The sequence below is a fragment of the Canis lupus genome, chromosome 1 (genome assembly GCF_048164855.1).
Source record: "Canis lupus baileyi chromosome 1, mCanLup2.hap1, whole genome shotgun sequence".
NCBI classification, from domain to species: Eukaryota; Metazoa; Chordata; class Mammalia; order Carnivora; family Canidae; genus Canis; species Canis lupus.
In genome coordinates, this window is record NC_132838.1 from 115,730,677 (window position 1) to 115,755,781 (window position 25,105).

General features: G+C 38.5%; 1 protein-coding gene and 1 long non-coding RNA gene across 6 annotated transcripts in view; one reads left to right on the plus strand and one right to left on the minus strand.

The window, feature by feature from the left end:
* ZNF383 (zinc finger protein 383) overlaps positions 1-16,077 on the plus strand; it is an 83,283-nt gene extending 67,206 nt beyond the window's left edge. For 4 of the 5 annotated variants that reach the window (XM_072833842.1, XM_072833673.1, XM_072833764.1 and 1 more), the window contains 4 exons: positions 4,198-4,254; positions 9,766-9,892; positions 10,200-10,295; positions 13,857-16,077. In XM_072833842.1, the coding sequence (XP_072689943.1) occupies positions 4,246-4,254; positions 9,766-9,892; positions 10,200-10,295; positions 13,857-15,052 (1,428 nt within the window). In that variant the 5' untranslated portion in view covers positions 4,198-4,245 and the 3' untranslated portion in view covers positions 15,053-16,077. Of the gene's footprint in view, positions 1-2,356; positions 2,507-4,197; positions 4,255-9,765; positions 9,893-10,199; positions 10,296-13,856 lie in introns of all 5 variants that reach the window. The other variant, XM_072833921.1, reaches the window with a different exon arrangement.
* A 266-nt stretch (positions 16,078-16,343) lies between these two features.
* LOC140637601 (uncharacterized) lies at positions 16,344-23,109 on the minus strand. The gene is made up of 2 exons (XR_012034701.1): positions 22,702-23,109; positions 16,344-16,502 (listed from the first exon to the last, which is right to left on the minus strand). It is a non-coding gene; the product is annotated as an uncharacterized lncRNA (long non-coding RNA).
* Positions 23,110-25,105: the final 1,996 nt, after the last annotated feature.

Consider the following 25,105-nt stretch of genomic DNA (forward strand, 5'->3'; position numbering starts at 1 on the left):
GCATCCCTCTTTTTCCTTCTCCTAAACTTCTCTGTTCCACTAGACAATTCCTTGAAGTGGGGAGCAGTGAAAAGAGAGGGAAAGAAAAATCTTAATTGTAGGGACCCTAGTTCTCTATAGCCTTGGGGCATGTTTGCAACTCTTTCTCAGGAGAGTGCAGTGGCTCTAGTCTATGGCTGCTTACAGTTCCTACATTCATTCAGGCTTTGGGCATCTGTCCTCCATGGAGCTCATCTGTAGAGCTGGAAATCCTTTTGGTAGGCCTAGAATAAACCCAGACCCAGGCCGGGTCCTCCTGTGGGGCCCATATCTAGTTCCAAGAGGAAATGAGGTCCCAGACTTTTGTGCCCTCTAAACTCGAACACAAGGAAAAGTTTCCCAAGAACTCCTGTCACATTCCACTTGAAAGTCTTGCGGCACTGAGGTCCCTCTTTTCTGTCCCTGTGAGGTAGGAGGAATACAGAGCACACCGGTGCTTTCCAAAAACAGATTTTTATCTCAAGGACAGCCTCCTCCTATGCACTCTCCAATCTCTGAAACACCTTTAGATGTCGAATTGAACTGAGGGCACAAAATCAATTTGCAGCCAGTTTCTTTTGCACGATTCAGAAGATGGCCAGGGTTCTTGGGGCACCAGGGTGGCTCATTTGGTTAAGCATCTGCCAAATCATCTGTCATGATTCCAGAGTCCTGGGATGAGCCCCACATTAGGCTTCCTGCTCAGCGGGGAGTCTGCTTCTCTCTCTCCATCTGCCCCTCCTCTCCACTTGTACTCTCTTTCTCAAATAAATCTTAAAAAAAAAAAAAACAAAAAAAACAATGGCCAGGGTTCTCACTATGGAATGCAGAGTTTTGTGGCTCCTATTGACTTGCTCTTCTTCAGAACTTCTAAATCAAGAATGGGAAAGGCAAAGTTTAACATCCTGTTATAGACTGAAAACTATTACAAATAAAGTAGAATTCAAAAAGGTACACAGCCAATATCCAGAATTTTGTATATTTAAAACAAAATAGAAGATACACTGGGAAAAGTATAATAAGATTTATAAGTAAATAATATATAATACATTTACATATAATAAGTATATACTTATAATTATGTTTATTAATTTTTATAATTATATAATTACATATTATTTATAAATATAATTAATAATAGGCACAAAACTATTATAAGATACATAGGAATAATATGAAAAAGAAATGAGCATGTTACACTTGAGGAAAACTTTTCAGTATGCTGAAGGACACAAACATTGACTTGAATAAATAGAAAGATACATGTTCCAGGAGAGCATCTCAACATCATAAAGGTGTCAGAACTCCTTAAGTTAACATATTCATTTTATGCAGCCTCAAGAAAAATACTAATATATTTTTTAAACAATTTATGCTCATATGGGAAATCACAGTATCAGGAAACTTGAAAAAAATGAGTAGTGTGGGGTTATTATTATTTTTAAGCTAGACAGTCTGGCTTCAGAGCCAGAACTTTTTTTTAAGACTTTGTTTTATAGCAAAATCAAGGGGAAGGTACAGAGATTTCCCACATACACCCATAGCCTCTTCATTCATTATCAATATCCCCCACCAGGTACATTTGGTACACTTTCTTTATAAAAGGTTTTTAATTTTTTCTCTATTTTTTATTTTATTTTTTAAAATATTTTATTTATTTATTCATGAGAGACACAAAGAGAGAGGGGCAGAGACATAGGCAGAGGGAGAAGCAGGCTCCTTGCGGGGAGCTCAATATGGGAACCTGATCCCGGAAGTCCAGGATCACGCCCTGAGCCAAGGCAGACACTCAATTGCTGAGCCACCCAGGTATCCCTTTTTTCTATTTTTAAAAAAGATCTGATTTATTTGAGAGAGAAGGAGCATGAGTGGTGGGGGGAAGGGCAGAAAGATGGGGGAAGCAGACTCCCCACTGAGTAGGGAGGACCCCAGGATCATGACCTAACCTGAAGGCAGACACTTAACCAACTGAGCCACCCAGGTGCCCCCATTTGGTACACCAATGAACCTATATTGACACTTCATGATCATCCAAAGTTCATAGTTTAGATTGTAGTTCATTCTTGTTCATTCTGTAGGTTAAGACAAGTGTATAATGACATGTATCCATCATTATAGTATATCATACAGAGTAGTTTTAGTGCCTCCAAAATCCTCTGTGTTCTACTTATTCATCTCCCCCCTTTCCCAAGCCCCTGGTAGCCACTGATCTTATTACTGTCTTCAGAGTTTTACTTTTCCAGAGTATTATATAGTTTGAGCCATATAGTATATATTGGCTTTTTTTTTACAGTAATATGTATCTAAGCTTCTTTTATATCTTTTTATGGCTCCATAGCTCACTTCTTTTTATCCTGAATGACATTCTGTTTTCTGGATGTACCCCAGTTTATTTAACCACAAACCTACTAAAGGTTCCAAGTCTGGGAATTAGGAATAAAGCTGCTGTGCAAGTCTTGGTGTGGACATAATTTTTCAGCTCCTTTGGGTAAGTGCTAAGAAGTGTGATTCCTGGATCATATAAGAGTATATTTATTTTATTATTTTTTTAAGATTTTATTTATTTATTCGTGAGAGAGAGAGAGGCAGAGACACAGGCAGAGGGAGAAGCAGGCTCCCTGAGGGGAGCCCCATGTGGGACTCGATCCCAGGACCCCGAGATCACAAACTGAGTCAAAGACAGATGCTCAACCACTGAGCCACCCAGGTGCCCCAAGATTATGTTTAGTTTTTTTTTTTTTTTAAGATTTTATTTATTTATTCATGAGAGAGAGAGAGAGGCAGAAACACAGGCAGAGGGAGAAAGCAGGCTCCATGCAGGGAGCCCGATGTGGGACTCTCTTCCAGGACTCCAGGATCATGCCCTGAGCCGAAGGCAGATGCTCAATGGCTGAGCCACCCAAGCATCCCAAGAGTATGTTTTATTTTGTTAGAAACTGTCAAACTGTCTTCCAAAGTGGCTGTATCATTTTGCATTTCCACCAGCAATGAATGAGAGTCCTGTTGCTCTTTGCCAGCCTTTGGTGTTGTCAGTGTTCTGAATTTGGACATTCTAATTGGTATGTAATGGAAGCAGTGAGTGTGATGCTGGCCAGAGAATAAAGATGAAACACTGAACCAAAATAGAACCACAGTAAATCCAAACATGTACCATCTGTGATAATGGTATAGCATTTAAATCAATGCTGTAGTCCTCTACTGTAAGACTCACTGCCCCCCTCATTTCAATGTATCTGAAGTCAGGTAATATCTAATACACTTTTTATCTTTCTTAGTGGTGTATAAAATAATAGTGCATTTTAAGTAAGATATATTATTCACATGTGACCTTGGTACACTTGGGTAGTCGGCCTCCTGTGAGAGAAATTAAGTAGAATTCCTAAGTCATAAATTATACTGAAATAAAGTTATAATTTATAATCTTATACTGTCATCTTTATTAAATAATATTATACCAAAATAAAATAATAATTGATTGAAGTCTTAAGTATGACAAAGCATTAAACAGAGAAATTTATATAAATATACATAAGAAAAATCTTCTTACCCAAAAGCTATAAAAGTTGACACTTTGTTTTGCATGGCAAAAACCTATAAGCAAAATTAATTTTGTTTTAAAACAGACCTATAGCATAAGAATGAGGAGTGCCTCTGTGTATGCCGCAGTGGGGGTTCTGGGGGGATGGGAGTTGACCGACTGGCTTGGGCTTGGGAAGTGAGACGACTTCATTAGGAAAGTCTTAGTCCTGATCAGAGCATACTCCGTTCCTGGCCAAAGAGTACCATTTGGGTGAATTTGCGTGAGGACTTGAGTGAGGGCTGCAGAGGAGGGATCTGCTCAGGTAGGTCATAGCAACTCTGCCTTGGGTTCAGAACGACATCACTGAAGTGAGACAAGGTCTGGCCTGAATTCTTTGGCTGAGGCAAGAACCTGGGTTAATCCGAAAAAGGAGAGGGAATCTGAGTCTATTCCTTTGAATCCGCTAGCCAGAATCCGTTTTACTACAGCTAGCCTGGGGCTTTTGGGGTTGAAGAGGTAGGATTTATCCCATACTCCCACTGACCACAGTTACATCATAAGACCCAGAATGGTCAAATGAATACTGTAAAGCCAGTGTGGTTTCTAGAGCATTTCTTGCTTACCCAGTCCTGCTTTCTCAAAATACTCTCCTTTCTCAGGAAAACAGCCCCAAGGAGGACTGATCATTTCCTGCAATACTGAAAGCCATGGCCCAGGTGAGTTGATGCTTTTTCTTACTGTTAGGTTTTTTAGTAACTAAATGGAAATGAGACTGCCAAGGCAAACGAGGGTCCAAGAACAGATTTTATTGCAGGCACCCTCGAGCGAGGTTCCATGACTCACGGAGGGGAAAGAGAGTGAGTCGGGGAAGTCGCGCCAAGACAAGGTGGTAGGGGGTTTACATAACGTTGTAAGGCAGAACGGTTTCCTATTGGTTGGCTCATATGCGAAGGAAGGATTGCAATCCAATCAGTCAGAGTGACCCTCACTATGCAAAGGAAGGATTGCAATTCGACCAGTCAAAGGTGACTTCCTCCTCTGGGGTTTGAAGGGCATTGGGTTCGGTTGGGGAAGTCCAAAGGAGAGGTGTAAGGGTCTGCGTCAAGCTGTCAGCAGGTCATTGGTCCATTGGCGTCCCAAGTGGAGGTGGTGACAGGAACCTCAGCCATTTTGGGGTATCCGCCATCTTGAGGAGTTTCCCTTCCCGCCTGGCCCCAACACTTACCTTCCTGATAGTTTCAGATTTTAAAAAGAATTATTTTTTTTAAAATTCTCATACAAGTATTTGTTTTCCTACTCCTGACATTTCTGCCTTTCAGGTTTCCCCTTCAGAATCCTAGGTTTCCTTTTCCCCTCAGTCTAATCAGATAATCTTTTAAATAATAATCAATTTGTAGGGATCCCTGGGTGGCGCAGCGGTTTGGCGCCTGCCTTTGGCCCAGGGCGCGATCCTGGAGACCCGGGATCGAATCCCACATCGGGCTCCCGGTGCATGGAGCCTGCTTCTCCCTCTGCCTATGTCTCTGCCTCTCTCTCTCTCTCTCTCTCTCTCTCTGTGTGACTATCATAAATAAATAAAAATTTAAAAAAAATTAAAAAAATAATCAATTTGTAAATACAAATTGGTATTTACCAGTGAGATAGGATAGGAAGTGATGGTGGTAGCTCCAAATGTTAAACTGTTGCAAGATCTCCCAGTTTATGCAGCTTGGAAGATTGTGGGGTTGGTAGCTGATCCTGATATATCTCTGTGACTATTAGGGCATGCAAGGAGCCAAGTTCAATTTGAAGTTGGACAGGAAGTGTGGGTCATGAGGAACTTCTATATGAATCGCCAGTTTTCTTTATCTCAGAAATAAAAATACTCCCTAAAGGGAGATACCTGCATCTTTTTTAGCTGATTCCAATAGAGTATATCCATATTTTAATTAATATTCCTATATTGCTATTTCTTGATTAATTAAATTTTTAGACATTTTGCAGGGTTTTTTTTTTTACAAGGTATGTGTAGATTTACATGTGCCATATCACACTCTGTTTCCTTTTCCCACAACAGTTATATCACAATTTTGTTTAAATCAATGCTATACATATAATTAGAGCCTTACAGATATTCCATTCTCTACCAACAACCTTTGAAAAACTTGATAATAATAAATTTCAGACATTGGAAATTTAGAGGAGTTACGAAATACCGTATACTCACCATTCAGCTTCAACTCCAAGTCAGTTTTGTTTCATTTGTACTGATACCTTGCACACTACCGTACCCTCTATTCTACACACAGGATTATTTTGAAACAAATACAAATTGGTATGTATTTCTGAAAGATAAGGATTCTTTGTGAAAACAACCATTATGCCATTATTGCATCTAGAAAAGTTAGAAATAATTTGTTAGTATCATCAATATCCAGCAAGTGTTCAAATTTTCATAATTGTTGAATTTTTTAATCACTTATTTGGGTTAGAATCCAAATAAGGACTGTGCACTGCAGTTGATTGATGTCTTTTGAGTCTTACTTTGTAGGTACCCCTTCTCTTTTCAAAAAGGAATGGCTCATTTGTCCACTATTTGAATTTTGCTGATTACATCTCTATGGCATCGTTTAAGTGTTTCCTGAAAATTAGTAGTTAAATCTAGATGATTGATCAGATTCAGTTGGGATTTTTTTTTTTTTTGTCATGAATATGTTATAGATGGTGATATGTGATTCCATCAGGAGGCTCATTATATCGGTTCTCTTTCTTTTTGTAATGTTATATACTATTGATGATTACTGTCTAAGTTAGAGGTTGCAGAATGATATTTTAATTCTTTCATTCTTCATAGATTAGGTGAAATACTCTTTATAAAGCAAACTTCTCATCAACTGCTTGGTTACTCTGAAGGATAGTCTGTCTAGGAAAGAATATTTGAACAATGATTTTGGTTTCTTAGATTCCTAAAAAGGTGGCCAGTAGTTTTTTATTCACTATTATGAGTTCATGATGTAAACATTTTTTTATGTATCAGTACATTATACTTGATCCTCAAATGATACCATTTTTGGCCATTGAGAGACTCCTCAAGTTGGTGTCTAAGTCTTTGTAACATGATTCTAATAATTTTTGGTAGCTCACACTTTTTTTTAAATTGCTTTCTGATATAAGAGAATATTCAGATTCATCCTGTGCATTTCTGACTCAATCCTGAAGTCATCTTTTATTTGAATATGATGCTTAAGGACTACAATCTCAATACTAGAAGTGCTTATTCCTACTAGATTAATTATTATTTGTAGGCCTTTTCAAATAGAGTCAGGAACTTGTTTGTTTTTAATATAAAATAAACTGATTAACCCCCCTTTTTTAGTTAACATACAATGTTATGTTTGTTTCAGGTGTACAATATAGTGATTCAACATTTCCATATATTAGTGCTCATCAAAATAAGTGTACTCCTAATCCCCTTCATTTATTTCACCTATCCTGCTGCCCACCTCTACTCTGGTAACCATTTGCTTTTTCTCTATAGTTAAGAGTTGTTGTTTTTTCCCTTTGGTGGTTTGTTTTATTTCTTAAATTTGACGTATGAGTGAAATTATATGGCATTTTTCTTTCTCTGACTGGCTTTTTTACTTAGCATTATATTCTCTAGATCCATCCATGTTATTGCAATGGCAAGATTTCATTCTTTTTATGGCTAAATAATATTCCATTGTGTATTAGTGTCACATCTTTATCCATTCATCTATCAGTGAACACTTAGGTTGCTTCCATAATTTGGCTATTATAAATAATGCTGTTATAAACATAGGGGTGCATGTCTCCCTTTGAATTAGTGTGTTTTTTTTAATATTTTATTTATTTATTCATGAGAGACACACACAGAGAGGCAGAGACACAGGCAGAGGGAGAAGCAGGCTCCACAGGGAGCCTGACACAGGACTCGATCCTGGGTCTCCAGGATCACAACCTGGGCCAAAGGCAGGCACCAAACCGCTGAGCCACCCAGGCGTCCCGAGTTAGTGTTTTTGTATTCTTTGAGTAAATACCAGAATGCAATTACTGGATTATAAGATAGTTCTATTTTTAATTTTTTGAGGAACTTCCATACTGTCAAAGTGGCTGCACCAGTTTGCATTCCCACCAACAGTAGAAGAGGATTCCTTGTTCTCCACATCCTCGCCAACACCTGTTGTTTCTTGTGTTGTTGATTTTAGCTATTCTGACAGGTGTGAGGCAATATCTCATTGTGATTTTGATTTGTATTTCCCTGATAATGAATGATGTTGAGCATCTTTTCATGTGTCTGTTGGCCATCTGTCTTCTTTAGAAGAATATCTGCTCAGGGCCTTTGCCCACTTTTACATTGGATTATTTGTTTTTTGAGTATTGAGGTTTATTAGTTCTGTATGTATTTTGGATACTAACCCTTTATCAAATATGTTTGTAAATATCTTTTCCTATTTAGTAGGTTGTCTTTTAGTTTTGTTGATTGTTTCCTTTGCTTTGGAGAAACTTTTTATTCTGATGTAGTCCCAGTAGTTTAATTTCGCTTTTATTGGGATGCCTGGGTGGCTCAGTAGTTGAGTGTCTGCCTTCGGCCCAAGGCATGATCCCAGAGTCCCAGGATCGAGTCTTGCATCGGGCTCTTTGCATGGAGTCTGCTTCTCCTCCCTCTGCCTATGTCTCTGTCTCTCTCTCTCTGTGTCTCCCATGAATTAATAAATAAAATATTTTTTTTAAAATTGCTTTTATTTCTCTTATCTCAGGATACATATCTAGAAAGATGTTACAGCTGATGTCAGAGAAATTACTCCCTGTAATCTCTCCTAGGACTTTTATGGTTTCAGGTCTTACACTTAGGTTTTTAATTCATTTTGAGTTTGTTTTTATGTATGGTGTAAGAATGTGGTCCAGTTTCATTCTTTTGCATGTAACTGTTGAGTTTTCCCAATACCATTTGTTGAAGAGACTGTCTTTTTCCCAATGTATATTCTTTCCTCTTGTCAAAGATGAATTGATCATATAATTTTGGGTTCATTTCTGGGCTTTGTGTTCTGTTCCATTTGGTTTATGTGCCTATTTTTGTGCCAGTACCATACTGTTTTGATTACTACAGCTTTATTTTTTAATTTAATTTAATTTTATTTTATTTTTATTTTTATTTTGACTACTACAGCTTTAAAACTTAACTTGAAGCCTGGAATTGTGGTACCTCCATTTTTTCTTTCCTTTTCAAGAGTGCTTTGGCTATTCGGGTCTTTGTGGTTCCATACAAGCATTAGGAGTGTTTGTTCTATTTCTGTGAAAAATACTGTTGATATTTTGATAAGGATTGCATTATTATTTTTATTTTATTGTATTTTTTTTAAAGATTTTATTTATTTATTCATGAGAGACACAGTAAGAAAGAGGCAGAGACACAGGCAGAGGGAGAAGCAGGCTACATGCAGGGAGCCTGATGTGGAACTTGATCCTGGCACCCCAGGATCGCACCCTGAGCCGAAGGGAGATGCTCAACTGCTGAGCCACCCAGGCATCCCTGATAGGGATTGCATTAAATCTGTAGATTGCCTTTGGGTATTATCGACATTTTAATAGTACTTGTTCTTCTAGTCCATGAGCGCAGAATGTCTCCTTTTGTTTATGTTGTCTTTAACTTCTTTCATCAGTATTTTATAGTTTTCAGAGCATGAATCTTTCACATTTTTGTTTAAGTTTATTCATAGATTTTTTTTAAAGACTTATTTTTATTTATTTATTTATTTAAAAAAAAGATTTTATTTATTTATTCATGAGAGACACACAGAGACTGAGAGAGAGAGAGAGAGAGAGAGAGAGAGAGAGAGAGAAGCAGGCTCCATGCAGGGAGCCCAATGTGGGACTCAATCCCAGGTCTTCAGGATCAGGCCATGAGCTAAAGGCAGCGCTAAACCGCTGAGCCACCCGGGCTGTCCAAAGATTTATTTTTTTAAGTACTCTCTACACCAAACATGAGCCTTGAACTTAAAACCCCAAGATCAAGAGTCAACATGCTTTACCAACTGAGCTAGCCATGTATCCTCTAGATATTTTATTATAAAATAAACTAGTTACTCTTGCATCTCTTTTTAAGATCCTAAGATACTGGTTCTGAGTGATAACAATTCAGTCACTCATTTACTTTAACCCATGGTACAAGTGCAGTAATGTCTGAATTACTTTTATTACACAAATAATATATATGTTTATTGTTTCAGGGATCAGTGATGTTCAGTGATGTGTCTATAGACTTCTCACAGGAGGAGTGGGAGTGCCTGGACCCTGGTCAGAGAGACTTGTACAGAGATGTGATGTTGGAGAACTATAGCAATCTGCTGTCAATGGGTAAGGGCTTCTATACCAGTAGTTTAGAGTTCTCCTCTGGAATGTTCCTTCCACAGTGAATTTCCCAGCAGCTTTTCGAGTTACCGGCTGAATTTCTGCTCCCTATCCCCAAATAAGTGGTTTGAGCTGCAATGAAAAGGAAGAGTTGGAAATGGGCAACTCCAGTGACTGTGGCAGAAGCTTCATCCTCTTTCTTTGGCTGTTCCTGTAGTGGCATCTCCTCTTTGGTCATCAAGGGACTGGATCTGATTTCCAGATCTGGTTTACCCACAGCATAACTATGTCCCATATCTTTTCTTGTGAGCAGGACTTTACATTCCTAAGCCTCAAGTTATCTCCTTACTGGAACAAGGAAAAGAGCCCTGGATGGTTGGCAGAGAGCTGACAAGAGGCCTGTGTTCAGGTGAGTGAGAAATGATTGGGCAGAAGCAAGGCACTACAGGTAAACTCAACACCTTGAGATATTATCTAGGCTTGTGAGGATAACCAAGTCCTCTTGGCATGAGTTTACAAATGAGCTGTTTCATTACTTCTCTCACTTATTACTCCTTCTGCTTTTCTTCTCCAACACACCTCATAATTTCAAGTAGGAAGTACCCTTCACTTCCCCTCCAATAAAACACTTTTAACCATATTTTAGATTTAGTTCCTTACTAACTTTTCTTCCTCTTAGACTTGTCTAAATGTTTTTTTGGTTACCACCCCCAAAATAATGTGTGTGTGTGTGCACCATGTCTTCATGGATATTACTTGCCAGTGACTCATCAGTTTGTTGCACATTTTTCCTTTACCCAGTGTTTTTCATTTACTGATTTGTGCAAGGGAGTCTGCCAGGTGCTATAGTTTGCTAATTATGTCAGCTATTAAGAACTTGGGCATCAAAAAGTAGTGCTAGAATATATCCATAAAGAATTTCCACAAAGTAGACTCTAGTAAAGAGAATCAGGGAGCATAGCAGAAAGTCAGAGGCTAAATATGCAGAAGTGGAAAATCCATACTGAAATAATAGTTCGGAGTTTTGCAGGTGATTGTAGTTATCTTCCATGATGACAGTGTTGGGAAAACCAAAAAGGCCTGTAATAGGAAGGAAGAGGTGTCAAGAAGGGGAGATTTAGGATAAAGTGTTACCTTATCCAAAATGCTCCAGAAGAGCATAACTGTATAGTAAATATTGGTCCCACTGCTGGGATTATATCATTGAACAAAACATTCAGAATTTTGCTCTTCTGGAGTCTGTGTTCTAGAGGGTGAGAGAGAAAAAAAAAAGGTACATTTTGAGGGCAGCTGGGTGGCTCAGTTGGTTAAGGGTCTGCCTGCAGCTGAGGTCATGATCCCAGGGTCCTGAGATGGAGCCCCGTATCAGGCTCCCTGCTCAGTGGAGAGCCTGTTTCTCCCTCTCCTGCCTCTCTCCTTGCTTGTGCTCTCTACTTCTCTCTCAAATAAAGTCCTTAAGAAAAATAGATATGTTATAATGTCAGGTGGTGGTATGTGATATGAAGGGAAGTTAGAGAAGTCCTCTTTGATGAGGTGATATCAAACCAAGACCTGCAGGAAGTGAGGGAACAAATAATGTAAAAGTCTGGTAGAAGAATCAGAGTTGGAATTCCTTGCTAGTCAGCTTGTTTTCACTTTCTATTATCTTTCCATGACAGTATTTTACACTGTGTCTTATTTTCTTTGTGTCTGCCTTAAACTTTAGCTGCCTCCTCTCTCAGCCCCTGCAGTAGTACATGAGCAAGTCTCTCTCTTCTCCCAAGATCAGCACCACAAAATTCCAAAGCAAATGGTATTTTTACTGAACCACCAAAACATAACATACTCTGAGTCTTCCCTATCTGCTAGTCACATCAATTTAGTTCAGTACTGGGGATCCCTGGGTGGCTCAGTGGTTTAGCGCCTCCCTTCAGCCCAGGGTGTGATCCTGGAGACCTGGGATTGAGTCCCACATCAGGTTTCCTGCATGGAGCCTGCTTCTCCCTCTGCCTGTGTCTCTGCCTTTCTCTTTCTCTTTCTCTCTCTCTCTCATAAATAAATAAAATCTTTTTTAAAAATTTAGTTAAATACCTTATATTTATTTCAGGCTCTGCCCCCCCTTTTGGCTAGCCTTCTGTAATCTCTTTCAAATTTCGGCCAATAGATCCTTATTTTGGATTCTGTTCATTTTCCACTGCATCTGGGAGTGCTGCAGTTCTGACACTAACTGTCCAGAGTTAACCTAGACCCCACAGGTTAACAGAGTTTACACAAGGCTGCCCTCACTTTTATTTTACTCTTTTAATGATCTTATTTATTTATTTGCACGAGAGAGCGTGCATGCATGAGCATGAATGGAAGAAGGGGCAGAGGGAAAAGAAGAGGGAGAAGCAGACTCCTCACTGAGCAGGGAGCCCAATGTGGGCCTGGTATTCCAAGACCCTGGAATCATGACCAGAACTGAAGGCAGACACTTTTCTTTTTTAAGATTTTATCTATTTATTCATGACAGACAGAAAGAGGCAAAGACACAGGGAAAGGGAGAAGCAGGCTGCATGCAGGAAGCCCAATGTGGGACTCAATCCCACAGGACTCGATCCTGGGATTCCAGGATCACACCCTGAGCCGAAGGCAGAAGGTCAACCACCGAGTCACCCAGATGTCCTGAAGCCAGACGCTTAACTGACTGAGCCATCCAGGTGCCCCAAGACTGCCCTCACTGTAGATGCCAGCTTCAAGTCTCAGGGTTCTTAGACACCTGCATGTCTGAGCTACTGGCCATAAATTTGGGGATTTTCACAGCTCCTGCAAGTTCAGTTATTTGCTAGAATGATTCACAGAACTCCAGAAAGTTGTATACTTAAAATTGCAATTTTACTTTGAAGGATATATTTTAAGGAACATCTAGTAGTAGGTTTACGGATGTAGAGGTTCCATGTCCTCTCCTTGAAAGTGTGTCATTTTCATGGCACATCAAGTGTGTTCACCAACCAGAAAGCTCCATTGAGCTTTGGTGTCCAGAATTTTTATTGAGGTTCAATCACATTGGCATGATTGAGTGAGTGTCATTGGCCATTCAATCTCTGGCTTCTCTCTCTTCCCCAGAGGTCCAGTAGCCGAAAGTCCCAATCTCCTAACAACATGCTAGATCTTTCTGGTGAACCCCATCCTGTAGCTATCTAGGGATCTGCCATGAGTCACCTCATAGCAAAAAACACTCCTATCAGGAAATTCCAAGGGTTTTTGAAGCTCTGTGTTAGAAACAAGGGACAAAGACCAAACTTATTTTTTATTATACTACAGAGCCCAAGAATCTTCCCCTGTGTGCATTTATTCCTCTCAGGGAGTGGAATGATTTTCTGACCTCTATTAAAGGTCTTTAATACTTTTTGTAATACATATGGTATGATGGTCCACTTTGGTTTCTTACATGTACACACATGCATGCTTATACAGATGTATATACAACCTGTAATCTTTTCATATGCCCAAGTATTATATATTTACTGTCCTTTCCTTATGATTCTGATCCACATCAGTATTTGAAAATCACTGTGGTTTCCTTTTTCTATAGTCTCCTCCCTCTGCATTCTGCATTATATCTCATTAATTTCAGTGCATTTTTGGGTCCATTTTCAGATTAAACAGATATAGTTGAGAACTATATGTCATTTACTACCAGATATTATTTTCACTTTAATTTTTCCATTTCTCATATAAAAGTTTAACTTTTCATAAATGGGTGGTGGGAGTGGAGGGGTGTAAGAATATTTACCATTTTGGGCGTCCCCGGTGGCTCAGTGGTTTAGCACAGCCTTCAGTCCAGGGCATGATCCTGGAGACCCAGGATGGAGTCCACATCAGGCTCCCTGCATGGAGCCTCCTTCTCCCTCTGCCTGTGTCTCTGCCTCTGTCTTACCCTCTCTGTGTCTCTCATGTATAAATAAATAAAATGTTTAAAAAATATATTTACCATTTTATTTTCTTTCAGATCTGGAATCAATGTGTGAAACCAAGTTACTATCTCTGAAGAAGGAAGTTTATGAAATAGAATCATGCCAGAGGGAGATAATGGGACTTACAAAGCATGGCCTTGAGTACTCCAGTTTTAGAGACATTTTGGAATATAGAAACCACTTTGAAAAACAACTGGGATATCAAAGTGGGCATTTCAACCAAGAAATATTCTCTCATGAATACATGCCCACATTTATTCAACAGACATTCTTTACTTTGCATCAGATAATTAACAATGAAGAGAAACCCTATGAATGTAAGAAATGTGGAAAGGTCTTTAGTCAGAATGCACAATTTATTCAACATCAGAGAATTCATATTGGTGAAAAATCTTATGAATGTAAGGAGTGTGGGAAATTCTTTAGTTGTGGCTCCCATGTTACTCGACATCTGAAAATTCACACTGGTGAAAAACCCTTTGAATGTAAGGAATGTGGCAAAGCCTTCAGTTGTAGCTCATACCTTTCTCAACATCAGAGAATTCACACTGGTAAGAAACCCTATGAATGTAAGGAATGTGGGAAAGCCTTTAGTTATTGCTCAAATCTTATTGACCATCAGAGAATTCACACTGGTGAAAAACCTTACGAATGTAAAGTATGTGGAAAAGCCTTTACTAAGAGCTCACAACTTTTTCAACATGTGAGAATTCATACAGGTGAGAAACCCTATGAATGTAAAGAATGTGGCAAAGCTTTTACTCAGAGCTCAAAGCTTGTTCAGCATCAGAGAATTCATACTGGTGAAAAACCCTATGAGTGCAAGGAATGTGGCAAAGCTTTTAGTAGTGGCTCAGCACTTACTAATCATCAAAGAATTCACACTGGGGAGAAGCCCTATGATTGTAAGGAATGTGGGAAAGCTTTTACTCAGAGCTCACAACTTCGTCAACATCAGAGAATCCATGCTGGTGAGAAACCCTTTGAATGTCTTGAATGTGGGAAGGCCTTTACCCAGAACTCACAACTTTTTCAACATCAGAGAATTCATACAGATGAAAAACCATATGAATGTAATGAATGTGGAAAGGCCTTTAATAAATGCTCAAACCTTACACGACATCTGAGAATTCATACTGGTGAGAAACCGTATAACTGTAAGGAATGTGGGAAGGCATTTAGTAGTGGCTCAGATCTCATTCGTCATCAGGGAATTCATACTGATGAATAATAAAAGTTACTTTTGTCACCTTTAAACAAAAAAAATAATTCGTTTGATAGTTACTCTTTCACTATTTTTTCTTTTTAAATTTTATTTTACATTTCTTTTTAATTCAAATGTATTTCACTCTAAGTTATGAATTAAGATTCTAAGTTGACATTTGCCCACCCCCTGTTCCCCAGTCTTGGGCCGTTGTTCAATAATTCTTTTCTTCCCCATTTGTTTGTTTTACCTTTTTGGTGAGACATTATATTATTGTTTATATTTGCTTGTATTTTTCTTCTCTGATCTATATATTTGTGCTTACATCAATATTGCACTGTTTAAAATTGTGTAACCTTGTATTTTTTTAATTGTAGAATTATAACCTTGTTTTTGAAGTCAGTAATAATTTTTTGTTTCATTTCACAAATTTGTGTTTTCAGAAAATCAGGAAACCAGAAACTAAAAAGCCAAGATTATCAGTAATCATAGCAACTATCAATGATTACTCTTAAGTTAGTAGAGCAAATCCTACCAGACTTTGTTTTCAAAGTCATAGTATGCATGTTATTCCTTTGCCTGTTTTGATCATGCCAAAATATATGGTTGCCATTTCAGTAAATACAGATTTTTTAAAATGACTTCTATATACTTAATGGCTTTTTAAAATGACTTTATTACTTGTGTTTTGTTTGCATCTAAGCATTTGCAGTTATTAAATCTGCCCTGATTACTATGACCCAAAATTTATGTTTGGATGTTTGTTTGTGTCTTTTAAAAGATCTATTTTAATTGCTGAAACTATGCACCTTTTCTCTCTGTAAACTGTTTTGTTCATTTTCATCCACCTCAGTCTCCTACTAAATAGGTAATTAACTGCTGTTATCCAAGTGTTGTTTATCTTTCCAGTTTTGTTTGTTTTGTTTTTACTTTTTACTTATATATGTTAGTGGCATTTTTATTTCCTATGTATTATTAAAGATAATCATGCTGTATGTATTGGTTTGTTGTGAGGATTCAATGAATTAATAAATGTAAAGTGCTTAGAACTATTCCTATTACATAGTAAATGTTTAGTAAAACTTGTCCACTATTATTATTGATACATTCATTTTCATAGTTACCTTCATTATTATTTGTGGAAAGGATTTTTTTTAAGTTTATTTAAGTAATCTCTATACCCTGTGTGAGGTTTGAACTCATGACTGTGAGATCAAGAGTCACACAGTCTTCTGACTGAGCCAGCCAAGTGCCCCTGTTTGTGGAAGGGATTTTAACCATGTTGCTTATCTTTGTCTAAATCGAAGAATTCATAATGAAAAAAAGAGAAATGAATGTAATTAGTATAGGAAAGCTTTTCTCATCCCTCATTATTCAGCATGGAATTTTAAAAAGAAAAAAAAGAAGAATTTGTGGATAGTCTTCCTTCAGACATCATCTTCTATGCTTGCACAAAAATTAATGCCAGTCAGAGACCCTGTGGATATAATGATGAGTAGTTGAAAGCACAGCTATCAAACAGGAAGAGGTAAGAATATTTTTCCTAATATTTAGTCGTCTCCCCACCCCAAGCAGAAAACCTATAGGCCACATTATTTGACCAGAATGGATAAAACGGTAATAATAGTATAGCCATCAAATATCTGAATTTTATTTTATTATTTTTAAAAGACTTTATTCATGAGAGACACAGAGAATGGAGACATAGGCAGAGGGGGAAGCAGGCTCCCTGTGGGAAGCCTGATGTGAGACTTGATCCCAGGACCCCGGGGTTACTCCCTGAGCCAAAGGCAGATGCTCAACCACTGAGCCACCCAAGCATCCCTAAATATATGAATTTTAACTAAGTGCTCCCTATTGGTTAACATGGGTTAGGGAACTAAGTCCTTTAGTGTGTGTGTGTGTGTGTGTGTGTGTGTGTAAATATATATATATTTTTTTACGATTTTATTATTCATGAGAAACACAGAAAGAGGCAGAGACATAGGCAGAGGGAGAAGCAGGCTCCATGCAGGGAGCCTGATAGGGGACTCAATCCCGGGACACCAGGATCACTCCCTGAGCCAAAGGCAGATGCTTAACTACTGAGCCACCCAGGCGTCCCATATATATATATTATTTAAATGTGAATGAAAGTGAACAAAATTGAAAAATCTGCGAATTGTACTGGAAGTTGGTTGTATTGGTTGCACTGGAAGTTTTAGAAACCAATATGCATGTATATATTAAAATACTAGAGAGATCATTAATAAACTCAGTATAGAACTCAAGGAATTTAAGCAAAAATAAGTCTAAAATATGAGTAGAGAAAGACATTATTATGCAGAAACAGATGAGAAAAGTACAAACAAATAGAAAATCTGATAATTTGACAGAAAAAAAATAGACAAACTTTAGCCATTATGTAGGGAAGTATGGATGATAGATAAACAGCATTGTGAAATTGAAATGACTACATATTTAATTTAATTTTATTATTTTTAAAAGATTTTATTTATTTATTCATATTTATTTATTCATGAGAGACAGAGACACAGGCAGAGGGAGAAGCAGGCTCCATGCAGGAAGCCCGATGTGGAACTCGATCCTAGGACTCCAGCATCGCTCCCTGAGTCAAAGGCAATCACTCAACTGCTGAGCCACCCAGGCGCCCTGACTACATATTTAATTTTAAAAGGCCTTTATTTTTTCAGGTAATGACAGTGTTCTGAGATTTGTGGTGTAGGTTACACAACTTTGCGAATATACTAAAAGCCACTGAACAATGTACTTTAAAAGAATGAAGGGCAGCCCAGGTGGCTTTGCGGTTTAGCGCTGCCTTCAGCCCCAGGGCCTGATCCTGGAGACCCTGGATCGAGTCCCACGTCAGGCTCCCTGCATGGAGCCTGCTTCTCCCTCTGCCTGTGTTTCTGCCTCTCTCTCTCTGTGTGTCTCTCATTAATAAATAAAATATTTTTAAAAAATGAATGAATATATAATAGTATATGGATTTTATCTTAATTTAAAAATGTAAAAGTACTATAGATATTTTTATACCATATCTGAAAATCTCGACAAAGCATGTGATTTTTATAAAGAAACTGAATTGACATCAGAATTGACTTAATAGATTCCCCTCCAAAACGAACATTTTAAAATTAGACCAAAATTATTTTATTTTATTTTATTTTTTTAAAGATTGGTTTATTTATTCATTCAGAGAGAGGCAGAGACACAGGCAGAGGGAGAAGCAGGCTCCATGCAGGAAGCCCGACGTGGGACTCGATCCTGGATCTCCAGGATCACACCCCGGGCTGCAGGCGGCGCTAAACCGCTGCGCCACCGGGGCTGTCCCCAAAATTATTTTAAATATCACACAGCTATAATAAGGAAGATACCAAACTATATATATATATATAATAGATGAAATCTATGAAATGTTTTAGGAACTCTTTGAGGACACAGACTGAGAAAGCAAGTTATCTATTTCTATAAATTTATAATCCTAATGTCAAAACTTGCTAAAGAAACACAAAAGGATAATATGCCCAGAATTGGTTATGAAAATATGCAATGTTATAAATGCACAAATCAAATCTAGTAATCTATTGAGGGACGCCTGGATGGCTTAGTGGCTTAGCGCCTGCCTTCCACTCAGGGCATGATCCCGGTCAGGAGATTGAGTCCTGCATCGGGCTCCTGCAGGGGGCCTGCTTCTCTCTCTGCTTCTTTCTGTGTGTCTCTCATAAATAAATAAAATCTTTTTTTAAAAATCTAGTAATCTGGGGATCCCTGGGTGGCTAAGCGGTTTGGCGCCTGCCTTTGGCCCGCCGCGTGGTCCTAGAGTCCCGGGATTGAGTCCCGCGTTGAGCTCCCTGCGTGGAGCCTGCTTCTCCCTCTGCCTGTGTGTCTGCTTCTCTCTCTCTCTGTCTCTCATGAATAAATAAATAAAATAATTTTTTTAAAAGCTAGTAATCTGTTGAAAAAATAAATATGTCACAATTTGAATTTAGGAAAAAAAAATGTTTCTGACAAGCTCTTATCCAAACTTGCTGTTTGCTTTCTGAAACTTGAAAATCAGATTAATTTAGTTAATATAGTATCCCTTAGTATTGGAAAGTCAGGACCCAAATGGATTGGGACAGCAAGGAATTCTTGGAGTACAACATAAGGTAATTGACATGGAATTTCTAGAGTTAAAATAACTAAAGCACTATAAGGAAAATATACTATCAAGCACCATACCTTCTAGATGTACCTGCTACAAAACCACTGCATTCATCCATTTATACCCTACTTCTCGCTTGACAAATCTTCAAATTACACCCAATGAATACAATTACTGCCATGCATATTAGTATAAGGATGTAGTGGGAAGTGAGAAGGAGCTTATTAAACACAGGATTTCAATTTTCATTGCAATTAGAGTGTAGAAGAATATGAAAAGCCTTCACTTCCATGACAGCAAGAACAATCTTGACAAGATAAAAATCATGCTTTTATATGGGGCGGAGAGTGGTGGAGATAAGCATTGAATTGAATTTCTGATATAAATAAGCCCTCTTTTAGGTGAACAGATCGCTGTGTGACTCTCCATAGCTAAATTCAGTGCATTTTATGGGGACAGAGATGAAGGAGGACAGATGAAGAGACTGTGGAAGTAAAGAGAAATGAGAGCTACGATGATACTTAGGCCTTTCTGAATGGATTAAAATCTGGAAAAGCCCTGAATGCAAAAGATTTATTTATTTATTTTTAAAGATTTTATTTATTTATTCATGAGAGGCAGAGGAAGAAGCAGGCTCCCTGTGGGGAGACACTCAATCTCTGAGCCACCCAGGTGTCCCAATGCAACAGATTTAAACAATACTATCAACAAACTTTACCTAATTGATATTTATTTAATGATAATCTCTATACACTCTCTACCACAGAACATGCTTGCTTTTCAATTATATAGGAAACACTATGATAGACCACATGTTGGGTCGTAAACAAGATTCAACAACTATCAACAGACTAACCATACAGATTATGTTCTTTAATATTAGAACTAAATGCAGCTCAATGATTAAAGATTAGCTAGAAAGTCCTGTTTTCTTCCAGATGCTTGATAGTCTTAGCTTTTAATTTTTAGGTATATGCTTCACCTAGAATTAGTATTTGTGTATGGGATAAAGTACAGATTAAAGTTCACTTATTTTTTCCTCACATAGACACACAGTTGTTCCAGAACTTTAAGGGTGCCTGGGTGGCTCAAACAGTTGAGCCTTTGGCTCAGATAAGGATCCCAGGATCCTGGGATTGAGTCCTGCATGGAGCTCCCTGCTCGGTGGGAAGTCAGTGTCTCCCCCTTCCCTTTACCCACCTGCCTTGTTCATATGCTCTCTCTCAATAAAATCTTTTTAAAGATTTAATTAATTTATTTGATAGAGAGCACAAGCAGGGGGAGTGGCAGGCAGAGGAAGAGGGAGAAGCAGACTCCTCACTGAGCAGGGAGCCCTATGTGGAACTTGATTACAGGACTCTAGGATCATGACCTTTGCTGAAGGCAGATGCTTAATAAATAATAAAATCTTAAAAAAAAAAAGATTTTCATCTCTGCTGAGGTGCTTTGGCACTTTTATCGAAAATCAATTGACCATAAATAAAGCAACACTTTATATGAGCAATGAAATGAAACAAAAATACAATTTATAATAATATCAAAGAATATAAAATACTTAGGAATAGTGTAATAAAAGGTATGAAAGACCTTTATATGGAAAACTACAAATGTTGCCGAAAGAACTGTGACAAGATCTAAATAAATGGAGCTGCCATGTTTGTGGCACTCAGTTACCCCGAATGCTAATATTTTGCATAACTATAGTACAATATTAAAAAAAGATTTTACCAGTTTTTTTTTTAGATTTTACCAGTTTTATAAGCACTTATTTCTGTATGTAACAGTTCTATATAATAGTATCATTTGTGTAAGTTTCATGTAGCCACCACCACCACAATACACAAAACCGTTTAATCACCACAAGGCTACCTTATGCTACCACCTTATAGCCATGCCCACCCCTCCCCACATCCTTAAGCCCTAGCAATTATTAATATTTTTACCAGTTCAATAATTTTTTTAAATTTCAAGAATACTATATAAATGGAGTCATAGAACATTTAACCTATTTTGAGTGGCTTTTTTTCTTTTTTCTCAGCTTAATTGCCTTAAAATCCATCCAAGTAGTTACAAGTACCAATGGTTTGTTCCTTTTTATTGTTGAGTAGTATTACATGATGTGAATATACCACAATTTCTTTGTTTTTGTTTTTTATTTTTAAGAAAGATTTTATTTATTTATTTGAGAGAGATGAGCACAAGCTGGGGATAGGGAGAAGCAGGCTCCCCACTGAACAGGGAGCCTGATGCAGTGCTTGATTTCAGGACCCCAGGATCACAACCCGAGTAGAAGTCAGCTGCTTAACTGACTCAGCCACCCAGGCACCCCTGTTTTTTTAGTGTGCTACAATTTTAAAAAAAGCTATTCCTCCACTTAAGGATATTTGAATTATTTCCAAATTTTGGCTATAATAAAGCTAGTATGAACATTTGTGTACAGATTTGTGTGAAAATAGTTTTTAATTATCTGGGATAAATGCATAAGAGTTCCATTGCTGAATTATACTGTAAGTACATTGTGAGTGTTATAAGAAACTGCCAAATTATTTGCTAAGAGTGGATGTGCAGTATTAGTATATTATATTCACTGCAATGTGTGAGTGATCTAGTTCTCCACATCCTCACCACCATTTGCTGTTGTCACATTTTAGCCATTCTGATAGGGGTGTAGCTCTGCTAGAAATGGATTCTTAAACCAGCCATTCAGGAATTGCCTGATCAGCATTAATTAGGTAATGTTAATGCACTCCTGCTATCCCCTAAAGGAAAATAACCTTGCATTGCAATAACCAATCTGATTTTTTTTCCCCACCGAGTACAATGTCCTTGTTCCTGCTTGCTTTTGACTATAAAATAGCTTGCTTTGTATGGCTCTTTGGAGCTCCTTTTAATCTCCTAATTTAATGCAACCCAGACAAATCTAAAAGTCTTATTTAAAAAAATTTTTGTCTCCATGTATTACACTGATTACAGACCTGTGATCATAAACTGCTGGTATTGGGGGCACCTGGGTGGCTCAGTCAGTTAAGTGACTGCCTTCAGCTCAAGTCATGATCTCAGCGTCCCTTGCTCAGCAGCGAGCCTGCTTCTCCCTCTCCCTCTGCCTCTCCCCCTGCTTGTGCTTTTTCTCTCTCTCTCAAATAAATAAATAAAATCTTTTAAAAAATAACTGCTGGTATTAGAGGCAAAGTAATGCTGTCTTCAAATATGTAGGCCTAAGGTGGCATCCTTATGCAAACAAAACAAAGCAAAATCAAACGAAACCAAAGGTTAGGGGATCCCCGGGTGGCTCAGCGGTTTGGCACCTGCCTTTGGCCCAGGGCGTGATCCTGGAGTCCAGGGATGGAGTCCCACATTAGGCTTCATGGAGCCTGCTTCTCCCTCTGCCTGTGTCTCTACCTCTCTCTCTGTGTCTCTCATGAATAAATAATAAAAAAATAATAAAATCTTAAAAAAAAAAAAGAAACCAAGGGTTATAATCCATTAAAGGGAAGATAGTCTCTCTCTGTTCATGTTCTTGTACAAATACCTTTTACACTTAGCTTTCAACCTTGGCAGGGCAGCTCTGACCTCAGCCTTATCATCCCCACCAGGGTGCCTGGGGTGTGGTGGCTGGGGCCCCTGCTCCCAGACAAGCACAGCCATCACCAGAGATATGAAGACTGTCAGGATAGTTGCCATGTGCACAGCCTCCTCTCTGGATGGTCCGGTCAGGATCTCCTTGCAGGCCTCAGTGTGTGGCAGCTTCAGAGCAGGCTTCACAATGGACCCAGTGATTTGCCCAACCGGTGGTCAGCCTGAGCGCATGCGCAGTGCTCTGACTGGGTTGGGTGGGCATTGTCTGTATGACGTCTACTCAGATAGGCTTGAAAAGTTCCTGGACGTAGTGATTCCAAAATTCTCTAGAGGAATCCTGATTAGTGTCAGACGTTTGAACACTTAGATGTTGAAAAAAGTTATGGAAACGAACAAAATCATGTTTTGAGAGATGGTGCTTCTATTATTGTGAAGTCATTTTAAGTTCTTCTTGAGGGAGGTGATGAGATAAGAAACCCTTGGCATGAAGGATGAACGACCCAAAAATGAACTGTGGAACTCCTGGGAAACTACAGAATGAGATACTCATAAAGTGTACTTAAATGGTCCTTTTAATTCCAGTCCAGGGAGTTTTAGGCGTCAATCCCAGCCTCCAGGGGGCCGCAGGATTCTGCTACTTTGGCCTCAAGAGACATACAGTCTTGGCTGCCCCAAGGCTTAGCACCATGGCTTAAAGTCAGGCCCAAAGTCGGTCCTGACAAACAGCCACAACACCCACAAATCCCCTCCAGGAAGGCTGGTGGATGCAGCAGGAAGCACATAAAAATACCTGCCAGGGGTGGGCCCTCGGTTGGCAGCATGGAACCCCTGCTGCTCCATGCTACTCCCCAGTAGAAAAAGTCAGGGGAATAGAAGCGGTCCCAAGGCATCCTCAGAACTGTTGGGAGAATATGAACCGCAACCATCTGGGGTAAATTTCTAGGACTCTCCCTCTGCTTTTTATTAAAAAAAAAAAAAAAAAAAAAAAAAAAATCCTCCTTTGAGTTAAAAGAAAACCCAAGGCCTACCCATCCCAGGTTATCATATTTGAAATGGGAAAACTTTCTTTTTTAGGTTTTATTTATTCATGAGAGACACAGAGAGAGAGGCACCGACACAGGTAGAGAAGCAGGCTCCATACAGGGAGCCGGACATGGGACTTGATCCCGAGTCTCCAGGATCACACCCTGGGCTGAAGGTGGCGCTAAACCGCTGAGCTACCCGGGCTGCCTGGAAATTTTTCTTAATTGACTCATTGGCAAGGTATTATAGAGATTAAGAACATGGACCCTGGAAGGGTGTGGGAATCAGGGAGATGTTGGTCAAAGGGTAAAAACTTCCACTTATAAGAGGGATAAATTCTGGGGGTCTGATGTACAGCATGGTGACTATAGTTAAAAATTCTGTGTTATCGATTTGAAAGTTGCAAAGAGAATAGATCTTAAATGTTCACACCACACACACACACACACACACACACAAATGATAATTATGTCATGAACATATTAAATAACCTTATTGTGGTAATTGTTTCACAATATATACATGTATCTAATCCTCAAAATTTGTACTTTAAGCTTACACAATGTTGCATGTCTATTCTATCTCAATAAAGTTGTGAGGATAAAAAATAGCATAGATACCAGAATCCGATCTGCCTGGGTTCAAATTCTTGCTTCACCACTTTGTAATATTAGCCTTCAATGTAAATTTTGTCAGAATTCATAACAAAACATATCCCTTTACCACTTGCTCAGCATTATTTTTAATTTATCTTTTATCTTTTAGAGAGAGCACAGGCATGCGAGAGTAGGGCGGGGCGGAGCAAAGAGAAAGGGAAAGAAAATCACAAGCAAGCTCCACGCCCAGCTCAGAGCCCTAAGGTGCAAGCTTAGGCAAAAGAGAGGGAAAAAAAAAAAAAAAAACACGTGGCAGTACTTTGATTATAGTTTTATAGGCTGTTTATCATTTCCTTTTCCATCTCTTGTCTATTGATGGATCTATTTTTATGTAATCATTACCTTGATCAAGCAATATTCAAGGAGAGTAAACAGAAAACAGCTTCATTTTTGTCTCTCATTGTTACTTTAAATGTGCTCAGTGGAGCTAGATCTTCTCTGATCCTGTTGAAAATTTATTTAGAGATCATGATCATTTTTTTGATAACTCCTACCTACTACAAATGGTTTCAGCTCAGTAGTATAAATGTCCAGTCTTCATGGTTGAACGAAAATTAAGACTTCTTCCTCTGTTTCCATTTGTTTGCAGTTTATGGCAAATTGTATTTTCCAAAAATGTGTGCAACTATATTTTTGGTCTCCCATGGTCTTCCAGAACCTTGACACTTCCCCATCAGG